This window comes from Pollachius pollachius (assembly GCF_949987615.1).
Source record: "Pollachius pollachius genome assembly, chromosome: 2".
Taxonomy (NCBI): domain Eukaryota; kingdom Metazoa; phylum Chordata; class Actinopteri; order Gadiformes; family Gadidae; genus Pollachius; species Pollachius pollachius.
In genome coordinates, this window is record NC_136935.1 from 40,889,314 (window position 1) to 40,909,537 (window position 20,224).

Here is a 20,224-nt window from a genome sequence, read left to right on the forward strand (position 1 = left end):
TGTTTTCTTTTAGCATTCTCCTGACTAAATGCCCATCCATTCAGTCTGCTCCTGGTCACATGCAACCAGCACACCAATTAGAGTGTCCGACAGCCTTCTCAACAGGAGCTTCATCAGGGCAGAGAGTGGAAGGTGCGAGGTGTGGGAGCCCAGCTCTGTCACAGCAATGTTTGGGAGCAGATCTGCCAGCAGCATATATCTTTTGGATTTGTTGATGAACTAAGAAAACATCGACATAGACATGTCGGTGCATGTGTTTGAGTGCGTACGTCATGTCTGTGTCTGGTTGTAGAATGCTACAAACAATATAAATAGATGTTTAAGTGTAGTGAAGGTATAATGAACAATTAGAAAATGTTTGGCCTTCAAATAAATACTGTGAGGTACAATTAATCACTCAATTCTCAATGCATCAATCATTCTATCTTTGAAAGACATTGTACTTAAATAGCTTACTTAAAAAAGGGGCAGCAAGTAGCCTTAAAAGGTGATCCACCATGAGCTGTAGTGCAGTACATATCACATTGCATATGATATTGATCACACATCATCATCATTAAAAAAGTCCCTATATATAACGGCAGCTAGCAGGCTCCTTGAGAAAGAAAGAAAAAACCTTCCAATAGATTTGTGCTTTCATTCCATCTAACCAATCGGGGAGGGGGCTCAAAACATTTCACTTCCTTATTTATGGGCTACCATGTGTCTCTCGGAGCACATTACGCAACAATAACTCTACATGGATTATCAATGGGTTGTGTGTAAACATAGGGACTCGACTGTCAAACACACGCGTGCACACACATACACACACAGGAAGACATACTCAAGCCCACGCAGACACACCCAAAGTCACACACACACAGGCAGACATTAAGAGCGTAAACAGTCAGGCGGGCAGGCAGGCAGGCGGACACACACACACATCTGCTCCATGACTTCACCATCAGTTCTGCGATCTGCAGAGCAGATGCGGAGCCTTGCCAAGCAATTAGTAGCCTGGGCTGATTTTCTCTGGGCCTTCGACGGTGAGAGCAGCTGGGTCTGTCCGGGCTTCAGGAACCCTCTAAATGTCATGTATCTGCGGCCAGTGTGTGTGTGTGTGCGTGTGCGTGTGCGCGTGTGTGAGTGTGCATGCGTGCCTGCTTGAAGCTCGGCAGTGGAGCTGCTTTCCCAGCGGCGATCGTGTTTCGAGAGGAGAAGAGAAACCAACAGCAGCTAAGAGCCCCTATAGCTCTGACACCCACCTCCTCCATCCTTCACGCGGAGCCACGAAAGCCCCCGAACTCAAACCCTCCCTTCCCTACTCTTGCTCTAACCGTCTCACGGTGTCAAGTGCCTCTGAACGCACCCCCGCGTTTTTCACTCATGCACAACAAAAGGTGGAGAAAGGAAAAGCGGATTTTATTCTAGTATGCTCAAAATAAAAGGCAATGCCATTTACTCCGTCGGAAGGGGGGGGGGGGGGGGGGGGGGGGGGATGGGGGGGTGATTCCTACCCCGAATACCTCCACGCCTCTTGCCACGCAGACGCCGCCAGAGCTACGGCTCGTACTCAGACACAACACGCGGCCAGGAGGGACACACTTACTGTCAAGTATACCAAACCACCAGACAATATTCATCTTATAGCATTTAGGCCCTGAATCCATGTAAAGACACTTCACACACAGTTTTGGAACAGTGTCGTCAAACTAAAGTATTCACAAACAGATATAAAACAGATTATATTATATGAATCATTTAGTGGCAGTTGAGAACCGCCGTGTCAATTGCGGGGCTAGTATTGGGCTACAAGTACTCAACAACAGAGTGTGTGTGTTTTCTCCAATAGTGGTATCCATAATAGAAGTATAATAATACAACACTGCTGGAAGTTATATGTTACAACAACATGGTGAGACACCTGGCAAAAAGCTGAGATTACACCATGAGGACACACACACTGAAAACAAGAGAGTAGAGCAGAGGGGAGCCTAACTCTGGCCAGGATTCTACTGTGTGTGTGTGTGTGTGTGTGTGTGTGTGTGTGTGTGTGTGTGTGTGTGTGTGTGTGTGTGTGTGTGTGTGTGTGTGTGTGTGTGTGTGTGTGTGTGTGTGTGATCTCACAGGCATCACATCAAAGAGCTCTCCACCGGGTCTCTAGTCTTCTCTCCCCGTCAATACAAACCAGAGGAAAGCTATTTACCCACCACAGATAATACTGGATCTTTTCAAAGAGATAATGGGAGGGAAGGAAAAAATAAGATTTGGGATAGCCACAGAGGCTGGAAGAGCCAGTCGTTTTTTTTCCCTTTGGTGGACTGATGCTACGTCTCATATGGTATGCATTGCTAACACACAGCTCTACGGCTAGGGCACTGTACGGCCCTGGGAATTACTGTAGAAAGACGGGTGGGAATCACACGTCCTGTGAATGTAACGCACACACACACAACCACACGCACTAACACACACATTAACATACACAGTATATACTCTACTCAACTTCTAAACAATTGTCAGGTAAAAAAGAGCTAGAGAGATGCTCAACAATTGTTCTAAGTAATAACTATTATAACTATTCATTCACCTGATGAGAAGACGGGTTAGAGAATTTTGGTAAAGTTCTCCACTGTTAATAATCTTCCTTCGAGGGCTTCAATGTCCGTCTGCTGAAGACGTGGTGGTACACCAAAGGTAACACTTGACCCTCTGCTAACGACATGCAAACCCTCAAAAACATCCATCGAGCGGGTGCAGCATGCTTCCATTCGGGGCAGCCTGCTCAATTTGTACAATGGTGGGGAGAAATAGTGACTGGTCACATAATAAAGTGAATCCCACAATATCTCTCAGAATAAATATAGAAGTTTGCTGTTAATTCCCATCAAATGTTAGTAACTGGAGAGCAAAACTCAAATAGCAACTAACTTTTAAAAGATAATGATAGGTCATGCATATATAATTCATTTAAATCACAATTATATATTAGCTCAATATAATAATAATATGCTTTTCACTTTCTTTTTATTTATGAGGAACAAAACAATTGTGATTTTCTTTTTAATATAAGTTTTGTTAGTAATTATTTAATAACTTGTATAAAGCATTACAAATCTAAGCTATTTAACGATATTAAACTAATAGCCTAAATTGTCAATTTAATTAATATTCAAATACAAAAGTAATTAATACAATTTCTGCAATTTAATTTAAATTCCACGATCACAAAAATCTAAAACACAATACAATGTAAAACCAAAGCGCTTAATTATTATTGTAGGTATTTTGCATGACGCATATGATAATCCCTTCTGCCCAGTATATTTAATCTGTTTAACGAGATTAAGATTAAAATTCACGATACTTGGACTAAATATGAATTAAATCAGTCCTCTTCTCTAATTGATTCAATAAAGCGGAGCGTCCCTGCTCGGCTGTGTAACCCGCTAAAAGGCCTATGGCCTACATGTTGAACCCGACTGTCTGCAGCGACAAAGACGCAAAACACATCCGTATGCCGAAACAAAATTCCGAATGATTATTGCATCATTAAGTCAAGCACCAAGCAAACGCATGCATGATCAGTCAATAGGAAGACAGTGTTTATCTACGCGTTTATTTTTCAACATTGGCTGAAAACGTCATCGTTCCTCAACTGATCCCAATCTGCGAAACGCCTCCTCTCACTCATAAACAAGTGACGGCTTTTAAAGGCATCAGACATGAAGTCCGGGGTGATAAGGGGACTCCAATTACAAAGTCAGAACATCTCCCCCCTCCCACCACTCATCCCCGCCTCGTCCCCCCCAGGACCTCAATTACTCAGCATCGACACGGTGCTCTCCTGTTAAGCGGGGTATTGGCTATTGACGTGCGTAAACGGACGATTTGAATAATTTCATTTCCAAATATGAATTCTGAATTTGCTCAAATATGACCCATATAAATAAGCATCATCTTAACAAATTACTTTACAATATCTCACTAAATCCAAGGACGTGTTGGGATTTTTCCAGAGCGTAAACAGCAGGTGCAATGACGACCAATTGAAAGTTATCCAATATAGTGGATGAGCTGGTTAGAGTCAATCAGCACCTCTTATTAGGCCACCAGGCTATAATTGCACAAAATATTATAAAAAAAAACAGCATGAATATTATCTTAATTGTTCCTTTTGTTCATACAAACAGAAAGGCTTCCGTTCCCACTTGTTACACAAACGACCCGCTCCTGTCATGGATTGAAGACGCATTGAGACCAAAGCCTGGACACCCATTGATATCTGAGAGGGATATTTAACAACTGGCCGTAAAGCGTTCATAAAGGAGAACCAAATATCAAAAGGGCAAAATAGCACCAAATCAGTTTAATAGAATTGGAAAACAAGCATTGAAATAAATAAGATAGAGAACGATATAAAAAAAACTGTAGGAAAAACTGAAATACGACTAAATAAGTACAACACCGTGAACCACGAAATGGCAAAACAAAATCTACCTCTAAAAAAAGAGATAGATACATCAATATATAAAACATGACCTGGCCCTCACCAGCCAGTAACCTATAGTGCGCGGTCGCGTCTTAAATCCCTTCTCCGCCTTTACGCACCTGACAAACGGGCAAGCAAAAATAACCTGGAAAATTGTCTGATACATAAAATACCGCAAGCGTCAAAACAGGGTGTTGCCAATCAGAAGAAGAAGAAGAAGAATTTGGTTAAAAAGCATCAACAAAGCGATCTCCTATCGACCTGGGAGCACCGGCCAGCTCCGCGCCACCAGAGTCTGGTGGGCTAAACTCTTCCTCCCGTCCGAGGACTGCTGCCGGCGCCCGCTCCGATTGGCTGCGCGCACTGACAGCTCCGGCTGTGATTGCAGGAGAGGGAGCCGGCCCCTTTCACTCTTGCTCATGGACCATTCATAAACTACACAAGTCCTGCACACACAGCTGAGTGTGTGGAAGAAAAGACTGGACCCGAAAGGAGAGAGAATAACTATAGTTGTGCGCATCCCGATAAGAGGAACATGCTGGTATACGGACGGCGTGTGTGATCCAGAACACGGGGGGCTTCAGCCTATACTCTGATATATTTGGAAGCGCATAGTTTCGGACAAAAAATTGATAGCCATTACGTTGCATCCCTATCCGCTTCCTCCCTCCTTGCACTGACGTCCATCCGCTGTAACACGCGGAAAAAAAACTTTTATCATACACATTTTTTTTTTACTGCACTGGAAGCGTTTGCCATCTGGCTTTACCGGTAAGCATTGGATCCGTCAACCTACTGCGACTCTCCGGTGTACAGCCCGGACATCTGCCCGAACATGATCGCGACGCAGGCGAAGCTGGTTTACCAGCTTAACAAGTACTACAACGAGAGATGTCAAACGCGCAAAGCGGCCATTGCGAAGACCATCCGAGAGGTCTGCAAAGTGGTTTCAGATGTCCTGAAGGAGGTGGAAGTGCAGGAGCCGCGCTTCATCAGCTCCCTGAGCGAGATCGAGGCGCGCTACGAGGGGATGGAGGTCATCGCGCCCAACGAGTTCGAGGTGGTGCTCTACCTCAACCAAATGGGGGTGTTCAACTTCGTTGACGACGGCTCCCTGCCCGGCTGCGCGGTGCTGAAGCTGAGCGACGGCCGCAAGAGGAGCATGTCCCTATGGGTCGAGTTCATCACCGCCTCAGGCTACCTCTCCGCGCGGAAGATCCGCTCGCGTTTTCAGACTCTTGTGGCGCAAGCGGTGGACAAATGCAGCTACCGCGACGTGGTGAAGATGGTGGCGGACACCAGTGAGGTGAAACTGCGCATCAGAGAAAGGTACGTGGTTCAGATCACCCCCGCGTTCAAGTGCACCGGGATCTGGCCCCGGAGCGCGGCGCAGTGGCCCATGCCGCACATCCCCTGGCCGGGGCCCAACAGAGTAGCCGAGGTGAAAGCCGAGGGCTTCAACCTACTTTCCAAAGAGTGCTACTCGCTGACCGGGAAACAGAGCTCGGCCGAGAGCGACGCCTGGGTGCTGCAGTTCAGCGAGGCGGAGAACAGGCTGCTGATGGCGGGCTGCAGGAAGAAGTGTCTCTCGGTGCTCAAGACCCTGCGCGACCGTCACCTGGAGCTGCCGGGTCAGCCGCTCAACAACTACCACATGAAGACCCTGCTTCTGTACGAGTGCGAGAAGCACCCGAGGGAGACCGACTGGGACGAGTCCTGTCTCGGGGACCGACTTAACGGGATCCTGCTGCAGCTGATCTCCTGTTTACAGTGCCGTAGATGCCCCCATTATTTCCTGCCGAATTTGGACTTGTTTCAGGGGAAGCCCCACTCCGCCCTGGAGGCGGCGGCCAAGCAGACGTGGAGACTGGCGAGAGAGATTCTCACCAACGCGAAAAGTTTGGACAAATTATAAATGTATAGATCAATCGACTTTTTTTTTATGTCCCGCAGAGACGTTTGTGGGATACCGCGAGAAGAGAGAGGACAAAAAGGTGAACTGGTGGTCACATCCATGTAGGCCACAAACACGCAAAATATTAAATTGAACAAACAAAAAAAGTCTGACACTAGACGTTAAGACCGAAGTCAATGTGAGGAAACCTTTTCCCAACATGGAGAGACTCATGGCAGCAGCGAGGCAAGGTACATTTTCAGGCTAAGTGTGTTCACATTTAGTCTTCTTGTGTTACTTGTTTTCACGAAGTGAAGAAACTTTTTATTTAAGTATATGCACAAAATCTTTAAATGAAAGGATCAAATGTAGTGTGCCAAGCTGACATTTTACATTATGTGATTTAAAATGACTGATGTTAATAAAACGTTGTAAATAACATTACAACTTGGCCACGTGTCTTCAAATATTATGACCACGTCGATACAATTTTGTACATCACTTTATTATTGATAAGGTCACGTCCATTTAATTTAACTTAAACACTAATTAATTGGTCTATTAATATACGGAAAAGTTGTTAGGATTTGCAGAGCCAACTCTTTTACTTGTAAGTCATTGATACGTCATTTTTCTTAGGATAAAATAAATTCAATTAAATTCGAGTAATAGTCACTTTTTAAAATCCATGCCTCTAAAGCGTGAATAAACCCGTTTTCAACCTCCCCAGCTCGGGCCTGCCCTGCAGGTTCAACTGGCCCAACGAATGTAAACACAAAGTAGACCACCTGTAGGTCAACCAGCCAACCGGCACGTTTTCCAATTTATTTATAACATTGTCGTGATTATAAAGGTAAAGGGTAACACATTTTAAATGTATTTTATTATTATAGTTATGAGGACATAACAACCAGCAGGATATTATTATTTTAACTTATTAAGGTGTTCAAAATGTTTTCAGTGCAAACCAAATACAAAACTCAAGAAGATTCAGGTCTTAGGCCAAATATATTTTCAGCGCATTTTCTAGTGTTTTAGGCCTACATATTAGATTTATTATCTAAACGTAACTTTACGTTAAATTATTTATATTTTCAGTATTAAACTGTAAAATTCGCATATATAGCACAAATGGCCAAAAAGGTTATATTTTCCCAAACCAAAAAATAGGAAAATATTAACCCTTGAGAAAATCCTAAGAGATGTGTGTGTGTGTGTGTGTGTGTGTGTGTGTGTGTGTGTGTGTGTGTGTGTGTGTGTGTGTGTGTGTGTGTGTGTAAACATAAATCAAAAGGGCAAATGTAGCCATTGTTGAAAAAAAACAAGGGAATTCTAACCAATAAGCGAATAACATAAAAAAACAGATAGTTATGGATAATAATAATAAAAAAAAACGATGTATGTTGTCCATCGGTTGGCTCCAGTGAACGTTCATCCATTAGGTTGAGTAGGCCCATCGGGGGATATAAACGCTCGCTCAAGTTACAGATTCATTTAGATGTGACAATTTGGGCAAATCCTTTTTACCGATCGATGCCGGTTAAGTCAGTGCGGGCTCTTACCTTGGGATCGATGGCCTTGAAGCTGGGCTCGTCCTCATCCACCTCGAAGTAAACCTCCGAGGATGTGATGGACAGCGTGCCCTTCACTACGGCGGCCGGAGCCACGAGCTCCGCGCTGGTCGTCAGGTTCACGGACCCTGCAGTAGCGGCGGATGAAATGGGCTATGATCGTCCACTTTCATGCGGATTTTTACAAAAGACCCGGTCGATTAGTAAATATATGGGCCAAACACCGCCCTCAGACTTCGTAAAGTGTAATCAAAAATAAAAACAAGTGTAAACGAAAATGGACACATTGACTCTCAAATAAGGAACTGCCAATGAAAGCTTTATTCTTTAAACTGAATTAACGCTAAATTAATAACAAACAGCCTAACTGAAATAGGGTCAGGCGATTTATTTGAAAAACGGCCTGCATTGATTGATCCAACGCATATTGCAACACAATCAAAACATGAAGGCTATAATTCATAGGCCATGTTTTCTGCTTCACCGGACCAAAACACGTTCACTTTCATAACATATTTCAAATAATCCGCAACAATAGAACAGATAAATCGGATGTCTTATTTGCTGTCCAGCCTCTAACGTTTAAAACCATTCATGTAGCTTAGCCCAAAATGCTAACCTATAGCAATCCTTTGGGGTGTGTCCGTCAAACAGAACAAACTGTCAATCAGGGCGCGATGGTGGGCTATTGCTAGAAGGTCTGTTTAATCTCTCATCCATCTTAATTCATGCCAGTATGACAATGAGGAGCGGCTCGGGGGAGCGACAACTGCAGGCTGCCTGCACACAGCTCCCTGCAGCTCTCTTGCGTACATGCAATGCTGCGCGATGCATTGTGTGTGTTGCCGATGACCAATTCATGCACGAGGCTGATCGTGGCAACCCCCCGCCGTTCCCACACAGCCGATGGGATAACAGATATTCGGCATATAGCCTATAGCATACGAGCACCCACGTTTTATCTGACGTGTGTGGAAGACATTCAATTGCATCCGATTCGGATAGTTTTGCGCCATATTAAGAGTGTTGGCCTACAGCCATTTTTCTGGCAAAAGATTTAACTTAAATCCCATAAACTCGCCCGGTTGTGTTATAGTTTATGCCTAATGACATTCTTAGACTAAATTATGCATCATAGTCATGCAAAGGAAAATAAATCGCATCTTTCAGGTGGTGGTAATCGGATTAGCAGGATAGGCTCATAGAATTCATTATCAATGGGTGCATTAAAACCAGCCCCATAACGGCCGAACATGTCTCTTGGAACAGGCTAACAGACACTTTCATCTAACTTTTTCAACCAATAAAGACGTTATTATTTCATAAGAATTAGTGGTTTCAAAGGCACATAGGCCCACATGAAACAAACAACTTCACTGAGTTTAGAGGCCTTATCCCATAAACACAAACCCAGAGGTGTTCTTGCGATAATACGACTAATAAACTGTAATAGGCTAATAGACGGGAATAATTGACAAATACAATGAACAGATTATTTTCGTAAATACAAAATAGCGGCGACGATGTTACAGTAAGACATGCAAAGGCCGTTGAAACATTAAAATAATGACATTACCTGTTAGATTCTCCAAGTCCTTCTCTTCCAATGATGACAGAGTTTCATCGTCTCCGTCTGAGAATACGTCACTCTCAGAGTTTTGATTGGCCAGGCCCTGACCTCTGATTGACTGTTTGCCTTTGAGGATATCTTCATCGGAAGCTGGAAATTAAACATTGTAAATTGTTATTATATTTGTATTTTAATTATAAAGCAAGTAATCGAGAGACAATGCAAAATTAGCATATTTTAAAGGATGTGTTTTTAGGAGTTTAATCAGATGAAATCAAAACAAAAAGAAACACTCAATAACAAAGAACTTCTGAAACTTAAAGAATCAAAGTCATTGTGAAAAAAAAATGGAAAAAATGGAAGTGACAGGGCCGAACGTGAAGAGTTTAATAATTAGTATATCCAGTCTGAAACAATTTTCTTGTCTTAAAACCATTAGATGATGCACTATTCAGGTGTCCAAGTAAATGTTTAGAGTTTTTACATAATTGAATAGACTACTTTCTCCTACTAATGCTACTTGTTCAGAAGTCCCCCTCAACTCTTCAAAATTACCCGCATTTTACAACAGTTTGCTGATAGTCTACCCTCCAACAGGAACAACTTAACCAAAACATCTATTTGCAACCAAAGCTCAACAAAACACACGAGAGAAAGCTGCTATTGTGTGTGATTTCAGCTGAACTTGACTTGAGGTTTCAAATATTAGTATTTAGTCACAGTAGTAAATCTATTTATTCTCTCAGGGCTCACTAAAACATTTATATAGCCCTGTAGTATACCCCAGTAGTAGTAGTTATAGTAGTAGTAGAAGTAGAAGTGGTGGTGGTAGTGTTGCTGGGCTCTAGATCTACAGACACAAGTGCAGTACAGTGCAAGGTGAAGCCTGCCAAGTCTTTCCCCTTTGTAAACATATGCCACATGCATTCCATCTAGCTACTTATGTCTCCTTGTGTATGTGTGTTTGTGTGTGTGTGTTTGTCAGTGTGTGTATTCACGTGTGAATGTCTGTATTCGTGTGTGCATGTGTGTGTATTTGTGTGTGTGTTCAGGAACGCGTGTATCATTACACCAATTCTCGTAAACACATATCCGTTTTCATGCATAAAATCATGATTTTCCTTTTCCTTCTTAATCACCTGAGGGGATATCAGATGCATTCTTTGTGTGTGTGTGTGTGTGTGTGTGTGTGTGTGTGTGTGTGTGTGTGTGTGCGTGCGTGTGTGTGTGCGTGTGTGTGTGCGTGTGCGTGTGTGTGCGTGTTTAAAAAAAAAACACCACACAGCCGCATCATGTGACCTGATAGTGTGTAACTGTTAGCAGAGCCCCGGCCTGAAAAATCTCTTGTCATTGAAAATATGCAGCTCACTGATATTTAGAATGGACTTCCTGTAATTAAGGCTCCCAGGGGCATTCTTTAGTTAGCAGCGCTGAAATTACTCCCAGGTCCGCTAATACGTACCACATGACGGGGGATTCACACCCCTAGCCTGAGAACAGGGGGCAGGGGGCTTGTCAGTCGAGTGAGGTTGGAAAACAAACACACATTTGAACTTCTGTACAATCTATTCTCAACAAAGACACTGGCCACGGCTAACTTGATAATAATTAGGTTTAGCTAATGTTACTACGGCCCGCTTGATCGGCATGTCGTATCTGGGAAAGTATGCTAGCAGGTACCGTACACACTGCTCATAAAGTGGCAGAAGGTAGCATGCTACAAGCTCCTTAAAACCACATTCAAAACATAAACTAAAAGTTAACCCCGGTGGTTCAAACCAACTGTAGCTCATATCACACTTTTGTATTTAGTGTAGATTCAAAAGACTAAAACTAATACTGTGGTATGTAATTACTTTTGACAGTAAGGTAGTCAAATATTAAGTTAAATTGACATTTGTTATGTTTATATTGTCAGTATATTAGCACATTTTAAAAGATGAAAGAAAAATATAAAAAGAAAGAAAAGACACAGTGACCATTTGAATGAACTGTCTGTTTTAAGTAATCAGGGGCAAGTTTGAGGACCTATATCATCCTGGATAATCAAAAGTAAAGAGATAAAAGCTATCGGTCTTAATAGATAAGCTAAGCGTTGACATATGATATTCAAACAAAGAACAACTCCTGCAAAAAACTTTGAGCCATATCACACTAGTACTCCAAAAGGGATAAATCCTCACAGATACAAAACATTTAATTTAAAACCCTTTAGTTTTGGTCAGAAATATGTGTTAACCAGTAGGAATGCTTATGATTCCACACTAGACCTCCATTACCCTACATACCAAGATGTCCAACTGCCTGCTTTCCACAACTCCGGGCGGGCATACATGGCCCCGGCCATTAAATTGTCAGAATTAACAAATGACTTTTTAACCAGAGGCTGGTAGAGAGCGTGGTCAGAAGGTGAGTATTGATCACCTGAACACAGCCATACGTCTTCAGGTATTTACTCTACCACCTCTGCTTACGCAGGACCAAGCCCCGACCAAATCAATCCCCGGGAAAGGAGATGGCCACTTTCCAGCAATAAATACATAGAAGGTTTCTACTCCAGTCTGCGAATGGCCTTACCCCTATACAGGCGGTCCAGGGGAAATCGCCTCCGCTTGGCTGGCTATGAATGACCCTAGTTGTGTGTGCCCGTCGCAACTGAGCTGCCAAGGAATTTTTAATGGTAGTCTCATCCACATGTATCCTTTTCTGACCGAAAAGAATAGTTGGTCATATGCATATCACGCATGTATGTATGGGTGGTGTAGACACAATTTATTAAGGAATCATGCATGTGATATTTATTTATTCATTATTTAACACTATGGTTTATAGTGATGTATAGAATAAATATATACATTTAAATATATAAAAGGAAAAAAAGTATTCCACCAGTTCTCAAATAAGGTCGATTAGGGGTTGATCATATAAATATTTTCTCAGCGGGTTCAAACTCAAGAGTGTTTTTCTCGACCATATGATGAAAATAATTACAGCCAGATATGACCTTTGTGCCGTGGTTGAAAACTCTGCCCTGCATTCTCATTTTGAAGCGCACTTCCCTAACAAATGTCAGGTCGATTAAAACAAGTCGAAAGGTTACATCAGAAAATGGATGCCATCAGGCCTCAACGTCAAGGAGGCATTTTAATGAAATAACCCCATACTGTTCTGGACGTACTCCCTCATGGGGGAAGAGTCTACTAACTGTTGGTTATTTTGTATTCAAGACATAAAAAAAGACACACACACACACACACATACACACGATATTTCCGATTCAGTCTAGTTAATATACGTTCTACATAAGCTCGCCCTTTAAGAACATGAAATTCATTCTACGTCAATCTCAACAACCAGCAGGGATGTAAAATGGAGAATACCTTAAACACATTTCCCTGTTGATTTTAGAGCAAGGCAGAGGGTCAGAGGAGGTGGAAACATAAGTGAACTGCTGCCCGTCTGCTCTCCACTCCGTCCACCTCTATCCCTGTAAAACTAGCAGGTCTCCCTAGGACTGGGGATCCCCGGTATGTATTGCTTTCAGATCACATTCCCATTGACTCCTTCCACCCCTGGCCATTCGTCTTCAGGAATGAGGTCATGTTTAGTGAGACTTCGGCAGGTGACACATTGGGAGACTTTTCTTTTTTTTTTTCTTGTGGTCCACATATCGACTTTTATTGTGAAGTGAGAGTCATTGATCAACTGCCATGGGCTGAGTTGCAAACCCTGTTGTGCAGTGGACAGGTGTGGTAGAATGATATTGCAGACATAATGGACTCTAACGGTGCTTCCGCAAGAGTAATGAGACACTAAATATGGCTATTAATTGGTTACTAGTTATTTGATAACCATGACAACAGTTGGTCTGTTGTTCTCAAGGTGACTAACAACTTTCGCATCGGTTCTTACGAGACACAATCACAGAGACAATGAAGAAGGGTAGCGATTGATTTGACCAATTGAACAATTCTGATGCTTAGGAAAAAGATAATCAAATGTGTTTTTGAACACAACTCTGCATTCTGTGGAACTGAACCATTTTGATGGAGTCATTTTGAAAAGCCATTGGATTTGTTTCAGTCAAGTTTAGAATTTTTTCGTCACATAGTGTTTGAACCCAATGAAATGAGAAAAATGAATAAATAAATGAACAAATGGACAAACAACAAAAACCACTATATGACCTCTCGTCTAAATGTCAAGCATGTGAAACAAAGATAGAAATTACTTACCGCTGGTACTATTGACTGTCATGCAATAGAAGGAAATAAATTTTGAATTATTATTACATACATAAACAAAATAAATAAATAAATAGTATATCATATGAAATATACTGCTATTTAATTAAGGTAAAAAAAAAAAAAAAAAAAGCCCAAAGACACACACACACTGTGTACAACACATGCTAATAACGTCTGATTAATACTGCTAGCTTCGCTTTATACGGCGGCAAGCCTAAAAACAAATTGCCCGTTATATGTCAAATTAGCGGCTTCTTATGACACTCCCACAAAAGGATCTCTCATTTGTTTATTGCGATGTACACAGTGGTACTATCACTAAACCAGTGAGCTACACACATGACGGACCGACGGCGACAAAGCCAACTGACCGTGTTCGGCGGCGCCTTTGAGTGTGGCCTGGCCGTGCGTGGATCCGAAGGGGTTCCTGATGAAGCGGCGCCGACGCCTCAGGTCGTCCTCCCAGTAGTCGAGGCGCCAGAACTCCCTGGGCCGGCTGCTGGGAGACAGAGGTACCACATGTGTTAGCAATTACTAGCCAGCATGGTGTAGCACACCAGCATTGGCGCACATAAAGACAGTATTGTTTTGGTTGACTCGTTTTTTTCTCCCTTTTTTCTTCTCAGTGACTCTTTCTCAAGGAATCCTTTTATTTATTTTGTTGATGTGCATTTACTTGTACACCCGCTCAGACACACTAGTCCCACCGCATCCCCGTGGGTGATAATGATGGTGGAAGTGTCTCTCTCTTGAGGAATCTTTATTCATTTATTTTTATATCAACTCACTTGTACACAAGCTCACAGTACATAGTAGTCACACATCACATCCCCGTGGGTGATAATGACATTTCCTGTCAGAAGTGGATTGTTTCAATTGTTCTTTTTTTTTTTTTTACATTTCATTCCAGTCTAGACCCAGACAGGTCATCCAGAGGAGAGGCGCAGAGCGTGTCCTTCGTGCATCTCAGTTGCACCCGTGTGTGTGTGCGCGTGCGAGTGCGTGTGTGAGAGAAAGAGATTATTTTCCACACTGTAACGGCACGTGCTCCCATTCCAGGCTCATTTCAGGCCCAGCAGGGCACCTTCTTGTCAGCTCCCCCCCTAGGCCATGGCCAGGCAAATGGGGGGACAAGGCCATTACAAATACAGAGGAGGCGGTGGATAGCATTACCAATATTAATCAATGTCCATTTCTGCCATTTTCTTTTTTTTCCGTTCCAATTTACACCTCCCCTAAGCAGGTCTGCCCAGTAAATCATTTTGAATGACTCTCAACGCATTAGTGTTAACGTCTAGAAGAGGAGTGACTGTTAGAGTTTTGTATGTAGAATATCAATCTATATTTTCTGCCCCCTAAATAAACATTCTATCCAATATGTATTTCTGGTCCAAACTTTAGTAACAAATGATAGAAAAAATAAATAAGACACCAAAAGTAACAAAATACCCTGAAGACAAGAAAACATAAGCCCTTAAAAGCCCTTAAAAAAAAGAGTGGGCACAAAAAGGATCTTGTGCCTACAGGGTACTCAATTATGATGATTGGTGAAATATATATATGTCTTTGAGACCATTGTGCTATGTCAAAGTGAGAGGAAGTTTTATTGTGCAAGAGGGCCCCCAACACCCGTGAAATATAAATCAAAATAACAGCCAGCCAAGACCCTGGGATACACGCACAGGTTTTGATGTTAAGATACTGCACAGACAGAGACGTTTTGCAGAATCAAGGAAAATCATGAAAAGATTCATGAAAATGGAGTATTTCAACCAAATAAAACACATTGTGATTTTTTTATTTATTTACTGGAGAACCTGGAGAATTTTTAAATTAAGGAAAAACATTGCAACCAACAAAACAAAATGGAATGCATGACACTGAGCTGCAGGGAGAGCGTTAAGGTGTTCAGTGGCAGGCCCGCTGCACGGGGGGAGCCCAGCCATACTTTATGTGATCTTGAACGCTGCTCTGGCCAGAGGCTCCTCACAAATCTTCAGGGCCAACACCAATGATCACACTGGGGCCCCTAAAAGGGGAAGAAGCTTTGCACAAGAAAATAAATACAATTTCTAAGCAGGCGCTCTAAGACCTCTACGGTGCGGCTAATGAAAACCATTAATTACTTGATTTATCAGAAGGCAACCCGGGGATCCGTCTCAAAAGAGCAGGCAGACGTGCAGAGGTTGGCCCGGTGTTTACCCCCGGAACCAGAAGTGCTCTTCGGAGGGCCTTTAATGCAACGCTTAGTGGAAAGGTTTTGAGTACATCCACTGCAGAGGTAAATACTGCCAAGCTCTGACACCCAAGCGCACATGGAAGAGGATACCGATATGGATTCAGCACTCTTAGCAGACTGAAGAGGACACTGTTGTATATACAACTGTGTGTGTGTGTGTGTGTGTGTGTGTGTGTGTGTGTGTGTGTGTGTGTGTGTGTGTGTGTGTGTGTGTGTGTGTGTGTGTGTGTGTGTAAGTAAACACTGTGCTGTGTCTGTTGTACACTGTGCCTTTACAAGTATGTGTGCTTTTCTATGTGTGTGCAAGTGTGTGCAAATGTGTGTGGTGTGCATGTGAGTGTGTGCGTGCACGCTGGCAGCAGACGGAGCAGAGTAGGCCTGTGCAGCAGCAGATTTCTCCCGAGTCACAAAGCCGCTGCTCTGTGTTTGAGCGTGATAGTCTCCACGCACAAACGCCTCCTTAATCATCCTGCCTGCTACGGCATTCATCTCACAAAAATAATTATCAAGGTTTGTTCACTGCGCCACATACCAACACCACCCCCCCCCCCTCCCTTTTCCCAAATCACGGCATACTCGTTCCTCATTCTGGGAGCTGGAGGGAAAGGGTGGGGGGGGGTAGAGATCCACACAATACATATTTATCCATCAGAGGTGGGTGGGGAGGGGGCGGGGGAGTAATTAGTCGTGGCGTGGGGGAACTCCCTCCACCCGTCACAGTCAGCCGTGAGCCGGCCACAATGGAGCTCCTAATGACGGGGGGCTGGGAGGGGTCTGTGGGGGGCGGGGGGAGCACCTTCACCATCAATCGTTGAAAAAATGAAAAAAGAAAAATAGAAGGTAAAACAGAGCGGAGAAGATGTACATCGCTATCCATCGCCGCCGCCCAGACCACATGCCAAGTGTGGATCCACACAGACGACACATTTATTATTCACAACGTGATCCATCCTTCCAGGGCACAGCCGTTCTTCACAAAATAACAACAATTAAACTAAAGCACAATAGGGCGTTGGTGCCAGCCGCTAGTGTGATCAGTAATTAGTCCGGGTTATAAGGGGTGTCTGGAAGATGTGCCGAGATGTGTCCCAAGACAAGGGGTTAGCGGCAAGAAGAAGCATAGATAGAGGGGGAGTTGTGTGTGTGTGTGTGTGTGTGTGTGTGTGGGAGGGTTCATTAAGATGCGATATACAAGCTAAACAGCAAGTGAGTACTTGTGTTGAATTCCTCTGAGCCTGTTTAGTGTAGACCACGTTGGGCACTGATTAAACTACATCTGAGGGACATTTATGTGGGGTGGGTTAGAGTGATTACCTTTAATATTTTTATATCATCTTTTGGATGCTTTTCAGACCTCACTGGTTGTAAAATCCAAGAAGTTTACCAACAGAGAAGATGGAGTATTATGGGTGTATGTGAGGCAGGGTATTTGTTTCCTCGCACTTTTAATACGACTCCTAGTTATGTCGTTCAAACCAAAACATTGATGGCACCCTTTAATAAATTCAAGCCCACCGTATCAGCAGACAGCAAAAGGGATACTTAAACGGTCGGCCTCTTTAACATTACAATGACATCACTAAATTTTCCATTAACTTCAAAACAGAGCAGAGTTCCAAGTGAGTTTGGCATAGCACCGTGTGACATTAAACAAATTGTTTGATTGTAGGGAGTGTTCAGGAGCCGGTGGGAAGTCCAGGATTAATGAAAGGCTTGTTTGGATAGAACAGCGTTTAGGAGAGCAGAGAGTCAAGCCAGGTTCATGATAGTCTGTGGCCTCTACTGATGTAGTGTTAGTTAGCCTGCACTGAAACACAAGAAGCAAGTCACAATGTGTTTATTAATGCTAAACGGCCGAATCAAGCACCCAATATGGTGGCTTTTTTTGCTCTTATGTTTTCTTTAGCTTTTTGTGTAAGCAATTTGCTACGACTAACATTAATGCTACAATTATTTCAACTATTACTAATATTTTAATGAACCAATGCCCCTCAGAAACGATGAAACATCTCAAATATATAATGTATAACATAACATGATACGAGGAAAGAAGGTGGTGGAACACGCACCAGCAGCAACCTGTCCCCAGCATCTCTACGACGCCGGAATCATCCTTTTCCTATTATTCCTGCGTCTGAGGGGCGAGCGCGGCTTATCGGGCCGTTGGACCTCATCACTCCAGTTAAAACATGTTAATAGATTCCTTCCGCAGGCCCGGCAACTTTGATAGCACTCCTATTCCAATGGTCTGATTGTTCCCTTTTCTGACAAGGACAAACGATTGCCATCCATCAAGATCCAGAAAGACAGATGCCTCGCACTTCGACTGCCCCGATGCAATGTTGTTTGTAGAGCACTGCAAACGTCTGGCCTCAGATATTAAATGGCGTAAAGTGTGATGATGACTTTAAAATGGAATTCTATGAAATGATCCAAAACACCGTAAACAGCGTTACATGCAATAGGAAATAGACACAATTATATATTTTAAAAACCTGACCCCTTTCACGTCCCTCTAGAGTATCTAACCACATCCATCCATCACTCCAGGTGCACTGGTCCAAAGGCAAACAGCCATAGAGAATACCGTACTGCAGGATTCATTTGGGTACATTGCGCGGGCTTACATATGCGCACAAGATTTCTCATCTCATTTTTTTTTCATTAACACCCCCCCCCCCCATTGGCAAGCTTCAAATGGCTCAAACATAGCAGTTATCCCAGCGATCATTTTGCTTTGATTTGCATAAACCATGCGTTCCCCCAAGCGCCAGCGGAGCGAGCTGAGATTGAGGATTTGTCATGTTGAGGAGCGGGAATGCTTGAGCGCTACGGCTCTTTATCAATCGTTGGGCGCGGGGAGACGGTCCCTGCGGTTTACCTCCATGGACCCAAATTAAATCAAACGGGACCCAATACCATCCCTCCAAAATGGTGCGTGCGCCATGATTAAGTCTGGCCAGGGCGCTGTTTACATGTGCATTAATGCGTGTCCCATCCCCATGTAATGAGGTGTACAGAAGGACCATCAACATGTATGTATGTTAATTCACCTCTCCTAATGTTTATCAGCCCTGCACCCTGGGTAGTGTTGGGGGTCACTCGGGTGACAAACACTTCAATCTTACAGCCCTTAAACGAGTTTTACTGACGGGATTTTATCAATCCTCTTAATTAATGACAGGTCCTAGCCATTTAATTTGTCTACCCTGAACAGCAAAATACATATTAAATGTTGTGATGCATGAGGTCTGTATGGGATACGATCCATACAATTATTATGCAGATGCAAAGTACTACTCTTTAAGTGTCCAGACAGAATTAAAATAGGAGATGGAAGGAAGAAACGACCACATCTTTCAATCAAGCTACACTGAAGCGACAAAATGTCATTTTCCACCTCACTAACGAACAAGCTAACCAACTAACCACACTATCTGGAAGAGCAGAAGTCCAATGTTGACTTCAGATTTCCCTCCCCGGGTTCATACAGTGAGTGAAATGACCATACTCTGGGAAAATAAACAGCATTCTCGCACCAACTACCCTTCCCAATTAACTTCAGTTTCCCCTCAGAGATCTGCAACCACGCTATGTTGTAAGTGCTTTCCTCCAACATCAATGCTTTAATCAGATCAAAGCGCACCTCTCGCAGGGAGCCAAAGCCTTCACGCCTCATCTGCAGGGCATACATGCAAAAGAACCCAAACAAACAAACGTACATAAATAAAATGATGTACAATGCACCATAATTACCCACAGCTTAGCAGCGTGCAGCTGCCAATTAGCAGCAATTAAACGCGGCGTAATTTCACCCCACAAAGGACATTACAGACTAATTGAATTTGAATGTGAGCTAGGTGTAAGTCAAGAGCTGGAATGTGTCAGGAGCTAACCGTTCATTTCAAAACTGACTCAACATTTGTGTTTTAGGATCATTCACGTTTGATCCGAGAACCCATTACTGAAACATCGTAGGCGTGGATGATGAAATGGCTATGCATCAACAATATAACTAAAATAGGGCCTCTGCTTCATCCCCCCTCCCCCCAACGCTACGAAAGTGCTACCATCTGTATATTTGATAAAGAGTCACATTTTTCCTGCTGTTTTGACACTGCATTTATGGCCATACATCATGACTGCAGCTCTGGTAATGAGGGCAGCCAGTGGACCTGGGGGTGCATAATTCTATCATTACGGGCCTATTCTAATAATGCTCCGACCTC

General features: G+C 43.2%; 2 protein-coding genes across 7 annotated transcripts in view; one reads left to right on the forward strand and one right to left on the reverse strand.

Annotated features, from left to right (window-relative positions):
* Nucleotides 1-20,224, reverse strand: part of lrba (LPS-responsive vesicle trafficking, beach and anchor containing) — a 183,672-nt gene that overhangs the window by 65,504 nt on the left and 97,944 nt on the right. For 2 of the 6 annotated variants that reach the window (XM_079728923.1, XM_079728919.1), the window contains exons 37-40: nucleotides 14,128-14,252; nucleotides 13,745-13,759; nucleotides 9,516-9,659; nucleotides 7,931-8,067 (exon numbers count right to left, since the gene is read on the reverse strand). In XM_079728923.1, coding sequence (XP_079585049.1) covers nucleotides 7,931-8,067; nucleotides 9,516-9,659; nucleotides 13,745-13,759; nucleotides 14,128-14,252 — 421 coding nt within the window. Of the gene's footprint in view, nucleotides 1-7,930; nucleotides 8,068-9,515; nucleotides 9,660-13,744; nucleotides 13,760-14,127; nucleotides 14,256-20,224 lie in introns of all 6 variants that reach the window. The other 4 variants (XM_079728920.1, XM_079728918.1, XM_079728922.1 and 1 more) reach the window with 3 other exon arrangements.
* mab21l2 (mab-21-like 2) lies at nucleotides 5,310-6,389 on the forward strand (the record flags this gene model as incomplete). Its single annotated transcript, XM_079728925.1, has 1 exon — nucleotides 5,310-6,389. The coding sequence occupies one exon, from the start codon at nucleotides 5,310-5,312 to the stop codon at nucleotides 6,387-6,389; it is 1,080 nt and encodes a 359-aa protein (XP_079585051.1).